The following is a 17663-nucleotide window of genomic DNA, read 5'->3' as shown; positions in this document are numbered from 1 at the left end:
CCGATAGTCACACGGATAGCAGCTAGCTAGCTGCGAGATCCAGGTATAAATGTCCAGAGCTTGAGGTTGAAATCTGGGGACATGGAGAGAAAAATAGGTCCGGTATGTTCCGGTCCGAGCTGCGCCGTACAAATGGCGATAGATTTTCGAGCTAAAGGATAGCTGATGACCACAAACCGTGGTTAGCTGAATACTAACGATTAGCCAGTAAAGAAGCTAACTAGCTTCTGGCTAGCTTCTGATTAGCTTCTGGTTAGCTTCAGGCTAGCTTCTGGCTAGCTTCTGGTTATCTTCCATGGAGTATTACAGATTTGAGGTAAATAATATTTTATTTTTTAATATAAATTGGTGAGGCAGGTTGCAGGAGACTGTTTTGAAGATGAGTTTATGGAAAATAAAAAATATATATAAAAAGGTATGTGAAGGAAGTTGTAAATATATATATATATATATATATACGGGACACGACAAGACGAGGACAAAAGACGTCTGACTGCTATTCCATCTTGGAAACAAACAAAAAAAGAAAAAAGTGAAGGGTCACTTAGAAATGTCACTTTTTTTTCAAGAAAAGCACATTGTTTGACCATTAAAATAACAAATTGATCATAAATACAGTGTAGACATTGGTAATGTTGTAAATGACTATTGTAGCTGGAAATGGCTGATTTTTTTATGGAACATCTACATAGGCGTACAGAGGCCCATTATCAGCAACCATCACTCCTGTGTTCCAATGGCACATTGTGTTAGCTAATCCAAGTTTATCATTTTGAAAGGCTATTTGATCATTAGAAAACCCAAAATTGGCCTTCTTTAGACTAATTGAGTGTCTGGAGCTTCAGCATTTGTGAGTTCGATTACAGGCTGAAAATGGCCAGAAACAAAGAACTTAAGAGCGTCTGCCAAATGACTTAAATGTAAATGTAAATGTTCTTCTGAAACTCGTCAGTCTATTCTTGTTCTGAGAAATGAAGGCTTATCCATGTGAGAAATTGCCAAGAAACTGAACATCTCTTACAACGCTGTTTACTACTCCCTTCACAGAACAATGAAAATTGTCTCTAACCAGAATAGAAAGAGGAGTGGGAGGCCTTGGTGCACAACTGAGCAAGAGGACAAGTGCAATAGAGTGTCTAGTTTGAGAAACAAATGCCTCACAAGTCCTCAACTGGCAGCGTCATTAAATAGTACCTGCAAAACACCAGTCTCAACGTCAACGGCGAAGAGGCGACTCCGGGATCCTTGCCTTCCCAGGTCTTCTCCCAGCCTCTTTTATATAAGTCCCATATCTCAGCTGAATCCCAATCCCACAGGAATTTTGTTCAACATAATCGTTTTGAAGGTAACTGAACTATGATGACTAGTTAGGTATACGTTTTAGTATGAGAGTGAATAAATGTTCTATATCTACAGGATGAAACTAGGCGGCATAATGCCTCAGTTTCAATGACGACACTAGTCACAATGCCTGGTGCTGTTGATAGCTCTCTCTCAGCTGATCTGGTGGTGAGGCGTCAGTACAGACCCGAGGGGCACAGAGAATAGGTTTTTATCCCATGTCCTCCTAACAAGGCCTACATCCATTACCACCCCTCATAAATTAGCATTAGGTAACCAGGCCTGTGGTAGTTTGGCCTGAACCCCCCCGCCCACCCCACCCTCCACCCACCCCTCTAGTCCTCGCAGTACCATAAATATTAAGAATAATGTAGACTTTGTTCCAGGCCACACCAGAAAGAAAGCGAGATGTTTATTGGCCCCATAAATCCAGGAGACGTGGAATCGGTGAACGCCTGGTTTAGTTTTCACTTTGGATCACAGGTTTGTTGGGGTGTAAGGATCGCTTGCATTTGAAATGATGCAGGTCCTTGAGAGCCAGCCGTGGTGATATCACATACTGTGGTGTTGTGTCAACCCAGCTTGTTTTCATCAACCATATTGGTGGCATTTAAAGAGATAGGTCACCCCAAAAATCTAAATTTGCCAGTGGTCTTGTGTCGTATAGATCAGACTATATTGTACTTTCATATACCAAATAAAGTTGAAAGATCATCTAAAAAGTAATATTGGGAAAACAACACCAATAATTTATCTTAAAACTGAATTGAACCTTTCTAATACCTATATGGTTTTTTGCTGTTGCTTTTCATGCTAAGCCAAAGCAGTAGTAGAATTTTGATAGAAAGTCAGATGGTCGTCGTCGCAGCAGCAGAATGTTCACACCCAGTATACTCAGCAAGTGCTCCAAGCCGCACCAGCCCCATTGCATGCTGGATAAAAAAAGGGCCACAGGACACCACACACGCTCAGTGTGGTGTGAGTATTGTATTACCGTCGTATGATGGGAGGAATGCGAAGCACGGAGAGACGGAGAATGGTTGTATACAGTATATCCCTCTGTCACTGTGGTTATCACGTTAGTGCTACTTTACAGCACTATTGGTCCCCTGTTGAAGCACACATGACATACGTACTACTGTCCTCTTCACAGGTGACATATGGAGACTAATTGGAGGCAGAGTGTAAGTTCAGGAAGGTTAGAATGTGCTTTGTTTTTCGGTGTAGTTTGGTTGCACTTGCAAATCGACCCATTGAGACTCAATACTTCTACTACTAGCGTGATTTACTGACATTTGGGGGTCAGTATACATAAGAACCAAAAATATGACTGAACTTCTGGGGGTGTATATCTCTGACAGTCTGTGAACATACGTATATGTGCATGATGTGTGTTACTGTATTTGGGAGGTTTAAATTCATATAAATCAATAGACCTGTGTCAGGACCTCAAATTGTTTTCTTACCTCTGCTTTTTACCCTTAAGTCCAATTATTTTTATGGCTGTGTGGTATTTAGTGACTGTCGTAAATAACCAAGCAAATATGGACCAAAAGCTGAACCACTTATGCACACACAGAAGGTTCTCGAGTCAGACTTGAGAAAAGGTTTATGAGAACATAAACTTCTAAAATAGATTGATACAATCAAAGTACATCATTAAGCCAGTTTTATTGCCAACTATGTATGCATGCATCTTCTTTGATAACAATAAATTATCAATAAAGCCATGACCCCCCACCTCCAAAACATGCTCACATAGAAGATTGTTCTGGAATCAAACTTGTGTTCGATTTTAAAAAATACACTTCATATTGAAGAGATCAGAAAAAATCTATTTGATATAACCCATTTAGCCAATGTAGCCATGTATTATTGCCAAATACAGTGCCTTCAAAAAATGTTTAGACCCCTTGACCTTTTCCACAATTTGTTACGTTAAAGCTGTATTCTAAAATGAATCAAATAAAATTAAAATCCTCAGCAATCTACACACAATACCCCATAATGACAAAGCAAAAACAGGTTTCTAGAAATGTTTGCAAATTTTTAAAACATAAAAAACAGAAATACCATATTGACATATTGACCCTTTGCTATGAGACTCGAAATTGAGCTCTGGTGCATTCTGTTTCCATTGATCATCCTTGAGATGTTTCTACAACTTCATCGGAACTTGAAATTCAATTGATTGGCCAATTATTTGGAAAGACACACACCGGTTTATGTGTCCCACAGTTGACAGTGCATGTCAGAGCTAAAACTAAGCCATGAGGTCAAAGGAATTGTATGTAGACTTCCGAGATATGATTGTGTCAAAGCATAGATCTGGGGAAGGGTACCACATTTTTTGCAGCATTGAAGGTCCCCAAGAACACAGTGACCTCCATCATTCTTAAATGGAAGAAGTTTGAAACCACCAAGACTCTTCCTAGAGTTGGCCACCCTGCCAAACAAAGCAATTGGGGGAGAAGGGCCTTGGTCAGGGAGGTGACCAAGAACCCGATGGTCACTCTGACAGAGCTCTAGAGTGGAGATGGGAGAACCTTTGAGAAGAACAACCATCTATGCAACACTCCACCAATCAGGCCTTTATGGTAGAGTGGCCCGACGTAAGCCACTCCTCAGTATCAGGCACGTGACAGCCCGCTTGGAGTTTGCCAAAAAGACTCTCTGACCATGTGAATAAGATTTTCTGGTCTGATTGAAATCAAGACTAAACTCTTTGGCCTAAATGTCAAGTGTCACGTTTTTCAGCGGCAGGGACTGGGAGATGAGTCAGGATTGAGGGAAAGACGAACGGAACAAAGTCCACAGAGATCCTTGATAAAAACCTGCTTCAGAGCACACAGGACCTCAGACTGGGCCGAAGGTTCACCTTCCAACAGGACAACAACCCTATGCACACTGCCAAGACAACTTAGGAGTGGCTTTGGGACAAGTCTCTGAATGTCTTTGAATTGCCCAACCAGAGTCCGGACTTGAAACCAATCGAACATCGCTGGAGAGACCTGAAAATAGCTGTGCAGTGACGCTCCCCATCCAACCTGACAAAGATTGAGAGTATCTGCAGAGAAAAATGGGAGAAACTCCCCAAATACAGGTGTGCCAAGCTTGAAGTGCCATACCCAAGAAGACTCAAGTCTGTAATCTCTGCCAAAGGTGCTTCAACAAAGTAAAAGACAAAGTAAAAGGTCTGAATACTTATGTAAATGTAATATTTCTGTGTTTTATTTTTCAGAAATTAGCAAACATTTCTAAAAACCTGTTTTTGCTTCGTCGTCATGGGGTATTGTGTGTAGATTGATGGGGGGGGGGGCATTTTAATCAATGTTAGAATAAGGCTGTAACCTTAACAAAATTTGGAAAAAGTCTATAGGTCAGAAAACTTCCCGAAGGCACTGTATGTATGTGTGTGAGTCTGTGTGCATATGGCCATTGACACAAATTGTATGTGTGCTTAGTGTGTCCATTTGTGTGCTTGTGTGTGTGGCCTCCACTCCATCCCAGCCCCAGCCTTTGTCTTGTTCTGTTGTTGTGTAAGGGGGGCAGGGTTGATTCAAGGGCTGGCAGTCGCATGGATTGTACTCTCTCTTTCCAGCTCTTTCAGTGGGGGAAGCACATAGACCTAAACACACTATTCTTTTATTGTCATTTTAGCAGGCTGTGAGTGATAAACCACGCACACACTCCCACATACACTTCTCTTACACGCACACCTATCAAGAGACCAACAGGGAATTGAAACATGTGAGTGGAAATGTTTTTATTTTACTTGGGAAGGTTTGAGGAGATGGCGGAGATTGGCTTTGCCCACTACTGTAGAATCCAATGGAACAGTAGGGTGATTTTAGGGTTTTGTGCTTACAGTATGTCTTTATCCATCCTATTGCTACATTCCAATCTACTGTATACAGTATGTAGTCATTTTTTAACCATCAGAACGCTTCAATAGAAGTGATTTCCATAATACCATACCCAGATCACTTTCTGAGGCAGCAAGAAGCTAAGGCTAGGGGGTAGCAGGTAGTCTAGTGGTTAAGAGTGTTGGAGCGGTAACCAAAAGGTTGCTGGTTCAAATCCCTGAGCCTGCAAAGTGTAAAAATCTGCCGTTCTGCTGTTGAGCAAGGTAATTAACTGCTCCCCAGGTGTAGATGATGTCGAATAAGGCAGCCCCCTACACCTTAGGTTAAATGTGGAAGACACATTTTGGTTAAATGCATTCAGTTGTGCAACTGACGAGGTATCCGCTTTAGTCTAAAGACTCTTGAGCAATGTTTTTGCAGGGAAGGCTTGTAATATGCACTGTAGTTGTGCTGCCAATACAACATGTAATTACTATGTAATATGCAGAAAACTGAACATAAAGGAGACCTACCATCAAAGAGTGGGACACCGACAAAAACATACTAAATTGAGTAAATTCATCCCTCCACATTTTTTACATGCAAATAGCACTTGAGTTCTGTGATATCTGTAGTGTTCATGGAATGACATTATTGAGAGCTGCATTACTTTTCTAGAACATGATTCAAAGACCTACATGTTTACAAGAGGTATAGGTCAGGTCAGTGCACACAAACAAATAGCGATGTATCAGACGGTTCTGGATGAGGCAGGAAAGCAAAGAGCTGGACACTAGTGGCCACAGGAGCCACAGAGGCCAGTATAACCTTAGGACAACTATGTATGGGCATGACTATACAATAACAATACAGAAATCTAATCATGAGCCATCCGATTTATTTATTTTTATTTCACCTTTATTTAACCAGGTAGGCAAGTTGAGAACAAGTTCTCATTTACAATTATAGTATATTATTAACTATATATAGGCTACGTAGTGTTCTGCTCGAATGTACTGTAAGTGTGTCCTTATCAATATATAACTATGTCCAACTGTTTTCCACTGTTTACCTGGGTTCAAACATGATTTGTTTTCATTCAAATACTTTAGCCAAACTTAATTGAGGGTGCCTGGCTTTTAACCAATTGTATAGTCCCACAAGTGCAACCCCTGCCCATCTGGCACTCCTCAAACACTCAAAGTATTTGAAAGAAAACAAGTACTATTTGAACCCAGGTCTGCTTGTTTATTCTGTTTAATAGATGTTCAGTAGAAAAGAACAGTAGAAAAATGTTTGTCAAAAAGCATATGCACCCACCCAGTTGCTGTATTTAGAGACATTGGCATTGCTCCTGTAAAGTAATTATGCATACATTATAATCATGATTTGTGTAATAACTCCTGTCCTCTTTCTCCCAGGTGCTGATCTCCATATACTGGCTGGGTAGGAAGGCACAAAGCGAAACTTTCTATAATAGACCTAATCTAAACCTCAAGGCCTTCGAACGACTACTGGGCATAGCAGCAATATCCAAGGTAAATATATAACCTTACTGTACATACTGTACGCTGTGCTAGGCTAGGTTATTTGTTATTCATTCTGTTATACTCTATATAACCTATTCTTTTTTATGTTTGCCCCTTTTAGTAATTATATTTCTATGTGTACTGTATTAGTAGCATGGTCCCAGATTTGTTTGTACTGTCTTGCCAATGTGTTTAACCACAGGAGTTTGCACAACGAAGACAGGCTACGGTATTAGCAGTATTCAAAGTAAAGCTGCCTCATTGTACTTCAGTGGGCTCGTTAAATTTGGGGTCCATCAGTTGATGGACATTCCATTTTAATTTGGTCAATTTGGGAAGTGAATTGAAATTGCAATTCAACAATGGAAAGATGTCTTAGTTTCAGTTAGGATTTTTCAACACTTTATTTGGAATTTCACTTCATAAAACTGAAATGAATTGGAATGGTCCTCAACCCTGATGTACCTGTACATTATTATTCAAACTACAGTTTTTGTGTTGTGTGCTACCATGTAAAGGTTTGAGTAATCAGCATAGCTACAGTAGGAATCAAATCGTATGAATGAAATCCTCTTTTACACTCATACCCCATCACATCTCTACATCCTTCCTGGTATTTTAGCTATGTGTTGAGGAAGCCAGCCCATTGGCCGAGGGGCTTCAGGCTCAGAATACTTGACAGTCTGTACTAAAACCACAGCAAAGTTAAGTCATAACTGATCCAATCTCCTGACGCAGCTATTTTAATCTTGTTTACTTCAGAAGCCCATAGGTCACTTGGTACATGCATAAAAGTGTGTCTCGGTGTGTGTGTGCGTGTGTGTGTGTGTGTGTGTGTGTGTGTGTGTGTGTGTGTGTGTGTGTGTGTGTGTGTGTGTGTGTGTGTGTGTGTGTGTGTGTGTGTGTGTGTGTGTGTGTGTGTGTGTGTGTGTGTGTGTGTGTGTCGTTCTTTGCACATGTGTGTTTGTGTGTGTCGTAACATTGCTGAGTTTTACAGTTTGGTCTGTTTGTAGTTAGATTTACCAAGCACATTCAAGTCCTATGTTTACACTCAATACCATGGGATTTTATACAATTTAAAACAGGCAAAAGTGATGATTTGTTAAAGGGATGGTTAGTTACAACATGTTCCATGCGTTTATCTGTTCCTGTCCGAGCTCAGTGAAGCGATGTTAAGCCAAGCTCAGTAGGGAATAGCATTGTTTAGCCCTGGATTCAAAGTCAATTTTTGATCGGACATTGTCTGTGTCCGTTATGGCACCCTATTTCCTATATATTGCACTACATTTGACCATGGCCCACGGGGATGTGTTCAAAAGTATTACATTATGTAGGGAAATGGGTGCCAGTTGGGAACAGAGGCAGTTATTGTTTCATAAAGAGCGGCTGACAAGTTGTTGCTTGTTGGGAAGCAGGCCGGTTAGAGAGGCTCCAGGCCATTTTTTTATTTTTTTTTTTATTTTAACATTTATTTAACTAGGCAAGTCCATAGAACAAATTCTTATTTACAATCACGGCCTACCAAGAGGCAAAAGGCCTCCTGTGTGGACATGGAATAAAAAAGAAAGTAGGACAAAACACACATCACGACAAGAGAGACAACACAACACGACATAAAGAGATACCTAAGACAACAATACAACATGGCAGCAACACAACATGTTAACACAAAATGGTAGCAACACATCATGACAACAACACAACATGGTAGCAACACAACATGATAACACAACATGGTAGCAACACAACATGAAAACAACACAACATGGTAGCAACACAACATGATAACACAACTTGGTAGCAAGACAACATGACAACAACACAACATGGTAGCAACACAACATGACAACAACACAACATGGTACAAACATTGTTAGGCACAGACAACCGTACGAAGGGAAAAAAGGTTGAGAAAACAATACATCACGCGAAGCAGCCACAAGTGTCAGTAAGAGTGTCCATGATTAAGTATTTGAATGTGTAGATGGATATACTGTAAAACTGTCCAGTTTGAGTGCTTACGCTAAGCCAGTCTTTAGACTGTCAACATTTATCATGGTTGTCACCGTCACACAACGCATGTCTAACTGGGTTGTGCTTGTATGAGGCAGAGTGGAAAACACTCAAAGTTTGTGTGTGGGGGAGGTGTGTGTGTGTGAGTTGTCATGTACTCAGTGAGGATAACCCTAAAGAGCTAAATGACTAAGAGACACATCACTCTGTCTTCAAATAAAATTGAAATTAAATTAAATGTTATTGGTCACACACATATATTTAGCATATTTAGCTGTTATTGCGGGTGTAGCGAAATGCTTGTTCCTCGCGCCAACAGTGCATTAGTATCTAACAATTCAAAACAATACAAACCAATCTAGAAGTTAAAGAATATATAAATATTAGATTGAGCAATGTCGGAGTGGCATTGACTAAAATACAATAGAAAGGAATACAGTATCAATCAATCAATAAATCAAATGTATTTATTAATCCCTTACATCAGCTGTCACAAAGTGCTGTACAGAAACCCAGCCTAAAACCCCAAACAGCAAGTGCAGGTGTAGAAGCACGGTGGCTAGGAAAACCTACCTCGAAAGGCCCAAACCTAGGAAGAAACCTAGAGAGGATCCAGGCTGTGAGGGGTGGCCAGTCCTCTTCTGGCTGTGCTGGGTGGAGATTATAACAGAACATGGCCAAGATGTTCAAATGTTCACAGATGACCAACAGGGTCAAATAATAATAATCACAGTGGTTATAGAGGGTGCAACAGGTCAGCACCTCAGGAGTAAATGCTTTTCATAGCCAATCAGTCAGTATATGTATATCAGTATATGAGATGAGTATGCGATTAGTAGAGCAGTATGTAAACATTATTAAAATGACTAGTGTTCCATTATTAAAATGGCCAGCGATTACAAGTCTATGTACTTTGGAAAGACTCTTCCTAGAGCTGGCCGCCTCGGCCAAACTGAGCAATCGGGGGGGAATAGCCCAGGTCTGGGAGGTGACCAGTCTGAAAGATCTCTAGAGTTCCTCTGTGGAGATAGGAGAACCTTCCAGAAGGACAACCATCTCTGCAGCACTCCAACAATTAGGCCTTTATGGTAGAGTGGCCCGACGTACGCCACTCCTCAGTAACAGGCACATGACAGCCCGCTTGGAGTATACCAAAAGGCACCTAAAGACTCTCAGACAAGATTGAACTCTTTCGCCTGAATGCTAAGCGTCACTTCTGGAGAAAACTTGGCACCATCCCTACTGTGAAGCATGGTGTTGGCAGCATCATGCTGTGGAGATGTTTTTCAGTGACAGGTACTGGGAGACTAATCAGGATCGAGTCAAAGATCAACGTTGCAAAGTACAGTGAGATCCTTGATGAAAACCTGCTCCAGAGTGCTCAGGACCTCAGAATGGGACGAAGGTTCACCTTCCAACAGAACAACAACCCTAAGCACACTGCCAAGACAACACAGGCTTCGGGACAAGTCTCTGAATGTCCTTGAATGGCCCAGCCAGAGCCAGAACCTGATCAAACATCTCTGGAGAGACCTGAAAATAGCTGTGCAGCAATGCTCACAATCCAACCAAACAGAGCTTGAGATGATCTGCAGAGAAGAATGGGAGAAACTCCCCAAAATACAGGTGTGCCAAGCTTGTAGCATTATACCCAAGAAGACTCGAGCCTGTAGTCACTGCCAAAGTTCTTTAGCAAAGTACTGAGGTAAGGGTCTGAATGGTTATGTAAATGTGATATTTCAGTTTTTTTTTTTTAATAAATTAGCAAACATTTCTCAAATCCTGTTTTTGTTATCTCCTTATGGGGTATTGTGTGTAGATTGATGAGGATTTTTTTTAAATACATTTTAGAATAAGGCTGTGTGGAAAATGTGGAAGAAAGCAAGGGGTCTGAATACTTTCTGATAGCACTGTATATAGGGCAGAAGCTTCTAGGATGCAGGGCTGCGTCACCGGGTGGAAGCCGGATAGTGATGGCTATTTAACAGTCTGGTGGCCTTGAGATAGAAGCTGTTTTTAGTCTCTCAGTTTCAGCTTATCTTTATTTTTGACCCCTTTTTCTCCCCAATTTCTTTATTTCCAATTGGTTGTTACAATCTTGTCCCATCACTGCAACTACCATATAGACTCAGATGAGGAGAAGGTCGAGAGCCGTGCATCCGCCGAAAAACGACACTGCCAAGCTGCACTGCGTCTTGATGCAATGCTTGCTAAATCGGGAAGCCAGCCGCACCAATGGGTCGGAGGAAAGACCCGACACCTGGTAACCATATCACTGTGCATTGCTCTCGGTCCCAGCTTTGATGCACCTGTACTGGCCTCGCCTTCTGGATGATAGTGGGGTGAACAGGCAGTGGCTTGGATGGTTGATGTCCTTGATCATCTTTTTGGCTTCCTGTGACATCGGGTGGTGTTGGTGTCCTGGAGGGCAGGTAGTTTGCCCCCGGTGATGCGTTGGGCAGACCTCACCACCATCTGGAGAGCCCTGCGGTTGAGGGCGGTGCAGTTGCCATACCAGGCGTTGATACAGACCGACAGGATGCTCTCAATTGTGCATCTGTAAAAGTTTGTAAGGGTTTTAGGGGCCAAGCCAAATTTCTTCAGCCTCCTGAGGTTGAAGAGGTGCTGTTTCTCCTTCACCCCACTGTCTGAGTGGGCGGACCATTTCAGATCGTCAGATCGTCATGATGTGTACGCAGGGGAACTTGAAGCTTTCCACCTTCTCCATTGTGTTCCCATCGATGTTAATAAGGGCGTGCTCCCTCTGCTGTTTCCTGAAGTCCAAGATCAGCTCCTTTGTTTCGTTGACGTTGAGTGAGAGTTTATTTTCCTGTCAACACTCTCCCAGGGCCCCCACCTCCTCCCTGTAGGCTTTCACGTCATTTTTGGTAATCAGGCCTACTAGTCTTGTGTCTTCTGCAAACTTGATGATTGAGTTGGAGGCATATGTGGCCATGCAGACATGGGTGAACAACGAGGTGGAGGTGTTGTTTCCTACCTTCACCACCTGAGGGGCGGCCCATCAGGAAGTGCAGGACCCAGTTGCACAGGGAGGGTTTCAAACCCAGGGCCCCGAGCTTAATTATGAGATTGGAAGGTACTGTGATGTAGAATGCTGAGCTATAGTCAATGAACTGCATTCTTACATAGGTCTTCCTCATGCCAGGTGGGATAGGGCAGTGTTCAGTCTGATGGAGATTGCATTGTCTGTGGATCTATTGGAGACAAATTGAAGTGGGTCTAGGGTGTCAGGTAAGGTGGAGGTGATATGATCCTTAACTAGCCTCTCAAAGCACTTTATGATGACAGAAGTGAGTGCTACGGGCGACAGTCATTTAGTTCAGTTACCTTTGGTTTCTTTGGTACAGGAACAATGGTGGACATATTGAAGCAAGTGGGGACAGCAGACTGGGATAGGGAGAGATTGAATATGTCCGTAAACACTCTAGCCAGCTGGTTTGCGCATGCTCTGCGGACGAGGCTAGGGATATCGTCTGGGCAGGCAGCCTTGCGAACCTTTTAAAGATCTGGCCCTTTTTTTCAATTTTCACCTAAAATGACATGCCCAAATCTAACTGCCTGTAACCCAGGACCTGCAGCAAGGATATGCATATTCTTGATACCATTTGAAAAGAAACACTTTGAAGTTTGTGGAAATGTGAAATTAATATAGGAGAATATAACAAGTTAGATCTGGTATAAGATAATACAAAGAACAAAACATGCGTCTTTGAAATGCAAGAGAAATGCCATTATATTACTTAGGAGTCTAGCCGCAATTTAGATTTTGGCCACTAGCTGGCATCAGTGAATGTACAAAGTTTTAGACTGATTCAATGAACCATTGAATTACAATACAGACAATCAATGAGTAGTGAGCACACGCAGAGCATCATTGGACAAGCAAGACATAGCATCAGACAGAGCAACATAGCACAAAAAGCAACAGGGCAAAATCCATAAAAGCAACATAAAACACAAGCTACAGAATAGACAACATGGAAACTGACAATACAAGCTAGGGATTATTTCACAAATCTGATTGACCTTTAGCCATGTCTTCATGTTTTTTGTAAATGTGTGATAGGTGGTGCAGTTATGTGTGTCTGATGGCAGTGTATTCCAGACATGGGAAGCTCTCACAGAAAAAGCGATTGACTAAAGGATGCTTTTCCTTAAGGGAATTATAAAGTCACCTCTCATGGCAGACCTTGTGGATCTACCGCCATATGTTTGGGTTTTCTGTTTAACAAAAGTACTGAGTAGAGGGGGAGCCAGGCCATTTAGGATCTTGAATACAAGACATGCGTCGGTGTATTGCACAAGATTTTCCCAACTCAGGAGCTCATGCTTTCTGAGGATGTAACAGTGATGATGGCTATTGGGTTTCCTATCAAGCACTTTGAGAGCCTGTTTGTAGACAGACTGAATGGGTTTTAATGTTGTACAGCAAGCTTGGGCCCAACTAGTCAAGCAGTATGTTAAGTGGGGGAGTATCATAGATTTGAAATATAGTTTTGCTACCTCTGTATTCAAACACTTTCGTAAAATCGGAAATTAGCTAGGTTGTATTTGGTTATTTGAATGACCTTTTCCACCTGCTTTTTAAGAGAGGTTGGAATCAAGTATGATGCCAAGGTACTTAAAATCAGATACCACCTGGAGCTTCTCCCCTGACACATAGACATCTGGCTCAGTAGCATCTGTTGCCCTCTTTGTGAAGAACATGCAGACATTTTTTTTCACATTGAGATGCAAACACGAGTCACAGAGCCACTTTGTAACCTGGACCATTACAGTAGTGTGTTCTTGTGCAGCTTGTGGTTTGCTCTTTGCATGCACATATATCACTGTATCATCTGCATACATTTGAACTTCAGACCCAGTACAGACAGAAGGCAGCATTGACCCGTACTCTTGGGACACGCCCACATCATAGCTAAGAGTGTGCGACAGCTCATTGCGCACTCTGACACACTGAGTTCTGCCTTCAAGGTATGATTTCATCCATCTCAAGGCATCGGGGAAAAAGTTGACTTGGATAATTTTGTGATGAGAACCTCATGGTTAATAGTATCAAAATCCATCCTTAGGTCCAGAAACACAGCCCCAACAACGCCCTCTTTGTCCATCTTGGACTTCACATTTTCCAGAAGAAAGTAATTGGCCATTTCTGTGAAGTGTTTCGCTCTGAATCCAAACTGCATGGAGTGTAATGTGAAGGGGCTGTTGTTGAGGTGGGCAATCAGTTGTTCTGCTACAAACTTTTCAACAACCTTAGACACCACAGGTAGTATACTAATGGGCCTGTAGTTACTCATGTCAGCAGGGTCGCCTGATTTAAGATGGCTGTTATTATGGCCGACTTCCATACCCTTGGAAACACCCCCAGAGTAATAGATGTGTTGGTGACCTTAGTAATGGGACCAATGAGTGACTCTTTGGAGTTTTTAAGAAAGGTAGTCCAGCCCAAACACATCTTTGGCTTTAGAGTTCTTTAGTAAGCTAATCACCTTGTTCACCTTTGACTCAGAAACCTCTCTTATAAGGTTGAGTGTCATTTCCTAGCACTGAGCCCAAGAAACCAGTGGAGGGGTTCTGTGTCAGTACCCTAACAGAGTCAATAAATTCACACTGAGCATGTTGATTTTACCGTTCCCGGATCTTTGTTGACAATGTGTGGACTATTTTATCGGTTAAAAGTCTCTCAGCTGACACTAAAATTGGATAGTTTAATAATACAATGTCTTAGTCTCACTGTAAAACAAATAATGTTTTGAGATACAAAAACATGTAGCATCAGTTGAAGAGAGCTACTTATAAAAGGAAACACATACCACCCTCTAGTGGTTGATAAATATAACTATATTTTCTCTTTGAAACTTATCAAACTCACTGTAAGACGACAAATATATTACACAAACAGCTTTTTTTCTACTTATATTTAATAATAGTTATTTCAATTAAGTCGAATAGGTTTTGTTTTGGTTCGTGGTGTTTAAGGCCAGGAGAGCAGGTCAGTAATTAGAGAGAGAGACTTTCCAGCGGTTTGCAGAAGTATGTCTTCCTTAATTGATCCCCATAGATGTAACGAATATAAACCAGGAGCTGTGCCAGGCCTGCCACGTCTGTTAACTCATCCAGCTGTAATGCATAGAATTCCCTGGCTTGTATGTGAAGCAGTAATTGTTTCAAATCATCTCCTGCCATGTCACTGATGTGTCGTGAAACAGTGTTGTTTGATGAAGTATTGTCTGTATAGTTTTTTTGGCCTTTTCCCCCAGCATTGTCCCAGCCATATCCGCGGAAGCAGGAAGAATTAAGTCCTCCACAATAGTATGGGGATTATTTGTCCTAGCCACTCGGTAGCTCACCATATAAAAAATTCTAGCCCCTTCTTATTAATGGTATCTGTTGCTTTTAAACATGTCTACAACTCGAAAGTCATCTTAATTCTCGCTTAAAAAACTCCAGTGACTCATTTTTCAAATTGGCTGTGGCTGAGGAAAGGCACTACTTCCAATATAAGTGAACCCCAAATCAATGTAGTTCTCATCATATTTGCACCACTTGGATGGTCCAACGACGCTGTCTGTTGTTCGGTGCTTTCCAGGGTAAGGGGGCAGTAGTAGTAGCTCTTCAGCTGCATCAGAATTACAACTGTCAGTGTCCATGCTAGCTGGGCTAACAACAAATGTAGAATTACTGATGCTAACTTAGGATGTGGTCGTGGAAGCAGAACAACTTGTGTCGTTGACAGGTGCAAGTGTAGTACTGCTGGTAGTAAGCAGTACTACCAGCAGAGCTGGTATGTGTCTCTATGGACGCAGATCTTACTTTTTTGAATCATTGATCCATTTTCGAGCAAACGGAATGAGCAGCAGCTACATTTGGCTACATGTGACCATTAGTGGAATTCCCGTGAGAGAGTAACGGTTAATGTGATTGGATGTTAATTACTTGACTAGACTAGCTGTATTTTACATTGTGTTGTTACTTTGCTGAACACTAGATGGTTTCATTTTATTTTTGGCAGTGAAACGAGGCTGCTCAGGCGAGAAAAACATCTCACCCAAATGTATAGCCCCATTGGAAAATATAAATGGGCTGTTTGAAAATGTGAAGATGTATTTTTTTTTAAATGTGAATCACTTTTTTATTTGGCGTACCGCCTACGCCGTAGGCCCTACGGCATTGCGCTTACCCCTGGGGGTACCTCAGTTTGGGACTACCTGTTCTATCATATTATAACGGACAATCATATTATACACAACACTAAATAGACCTTTACTCCCCCCTTTCCTTTTCTCTACTTTTCTTCCTTACTGGACCTCTCAACTCTACCCTTTCCCATTCCTCTTCTCTCCTCCCCCTTCTTGTCCCCCGTCCCTCCTCCCACCTTCCCTTTCCAATCTCCACTCGACTATTCTCTCGTTTACCTCTTATCTTCCCCTCCACAACCCTCATTAGACTTCTCCCTCTTTCTACTTTTTCTCTCCTCTTACACTTCCCTCCCCTTTTCATTTCCCGTACCCTTCCCCTTCCTCTTCAACTACTCACCTCTTCCTTCTCTATATCTTCTCACTCCCCCAGGTTGTGGGAGTGACGCGGAGGTGGACTCAGTCTTCAGGATGGCGGCAGACAGTAACAAGGATTCGCTGCATTACCGCCGCTCGTTGGTCATCGCACCCAAAACGACCACACAGTTCAACCAGTTCCTGCCCACCAAGGACAAGCCGGCGGCCTACGTGCCAGCACCTCTCCGCAAGAAGCGGGCCGAGCGCCACGAGGACAGCCGCCGAAGCTGGGCCAGCCCCAAGTACACTGAGGAGGATGGCACCTTCACCAGGTAGCAGAGTCATACACACACCTGTAGCTTATACACCAGAAATCAGCTACCTCGAGTCTTTACCCACAGGTACTGCTCTAGCAAATCCTTTCGGATGTACGAAGGGGCTATAGAAGTGTAAAATGTTAATTCCGGTCTGTTCACTCGTCTGTCAATGGTTAAATCATCCAGAAGGGTGGGGCTCCATTCCATTTTAATTCAGTATAATTCAGGTGAATTGGTGTCCTTCTGTTAAATGGTAATGGTATCGAGTCAAACCTTGCCATCCAGTTTCTTTGATCGTTATGAAACTCTATTGTAACACAAGCTACAGTAAGCTAGCTCTATAAGCCAGCTTTTTTTCTTTCACACCAAATAAAACTATTGCTTTGCACTGGTGAATACTGTATAGGGCGGCAGGGTAGCCTAGTGGTTCGAGCGTTGGTCTAGTAACCGAAAGGTTGCAAGTTCAAATCCCGAGCTGACAAGGTACAAATCTGTCATTCTGCCCCTGAACAGGCAGTTAACCCACTGTTCCTAGGCCGTCATTGAAAATAAGAATTTGTTCTTAACTGACTTGCCTAGTAAAATAAAGGTAAAATAAAAATAAGACATGGATCTGACTCTATGTGGTTTAAATCTACTGTATGCCATACCCTGATACTTGCCCTTGTCTTTACACACTCCTATCATCTCCACTGTCTTTCTTTCATTCTGCTGGTTGGTTCTCCCATGGTTGTGTATGGTTGTCCCATGTTTATGGTTGTGTGTGTGCACTGTACCATCATATGTTGCGACTGACCTCTGTGAGACCAGGTCCGAATCCTCCAACAACAGATGCATATCCCAGGATTCCCTGCCCGCCGCCCAACTGCAGTGGGCGTACGAGTACGAGAGTGGCAGTGGCGATGATTCTGACCCCGAGCGGCCGGACCCCGACCTCGTTCTGGACGACCTGGCCAGCCGGCGCTTCCACAGTCCCTCCCCTGCCCTGCCTACCAACTTCGCACTACCAATCAGCCCTGTGGAGGCCGGGAATGCTGTGGGATTAGGAGGAGGGGGAGGAGTGGTTTCAGTGGTGAAAGGAGGGACCTGGCCAACGGTCAC

At 42.5% G+C, this 17663-nt stretch overlaps 1 protein-coding gene across 11 annotated transcripts in view; it reads left to right on the top strand.

The window, feature by feature from the left end:
* The window catches only part of LOC135519935 (LIM domain only protein 7-like), a 134802-nt gene that overhangs the window by 56461 nt on the left and 60678 nt on the right, over nt 1–17663 (top strand). For 10 of the 11 annotated variants that reach the window (XM_064945172.1, XM_064945173.1, XM_064945181.1 and 7 more), the window contains 2 exons: nt 6608–6724; nt 16322–16577. In XM_064945172.1, coding sequence (XP_064801244.1) covers nt 16360–16577 — 218 coding nt within the window. In that variant the 5' untranslated portion in view covers nt 6608–6724; nt 16322–16359. Of the gene's footprint in view, nt 1–4212; nt 4536–6607; nt 6725–16321; nt 16578–17663 lie in introns of those variants that run through there. The other variant, XM_064945175.1, reaches the window with a different exon arrangement.

The sequence above is a fragment of the Oncorhynchus masou genome, chromosome 29 (genome assembly GCF_036934945.1).
Source record: "Oncorhynchus masou masou isolate Uvic2021 chromosome 29, UVic_Omas_1.1, whole genome shotgun sequence".
NCBI lineage: Eukaryota > Metazoa > Chordata > Actinopteri > Salmoniformes > Salmonidae > Oncorhynchus > Oncorhynchus masou.
Note: the sequence above shows the minus strand (reverse complement) of the source record. Positions and strands in the feature narration are given on the sequence as shown.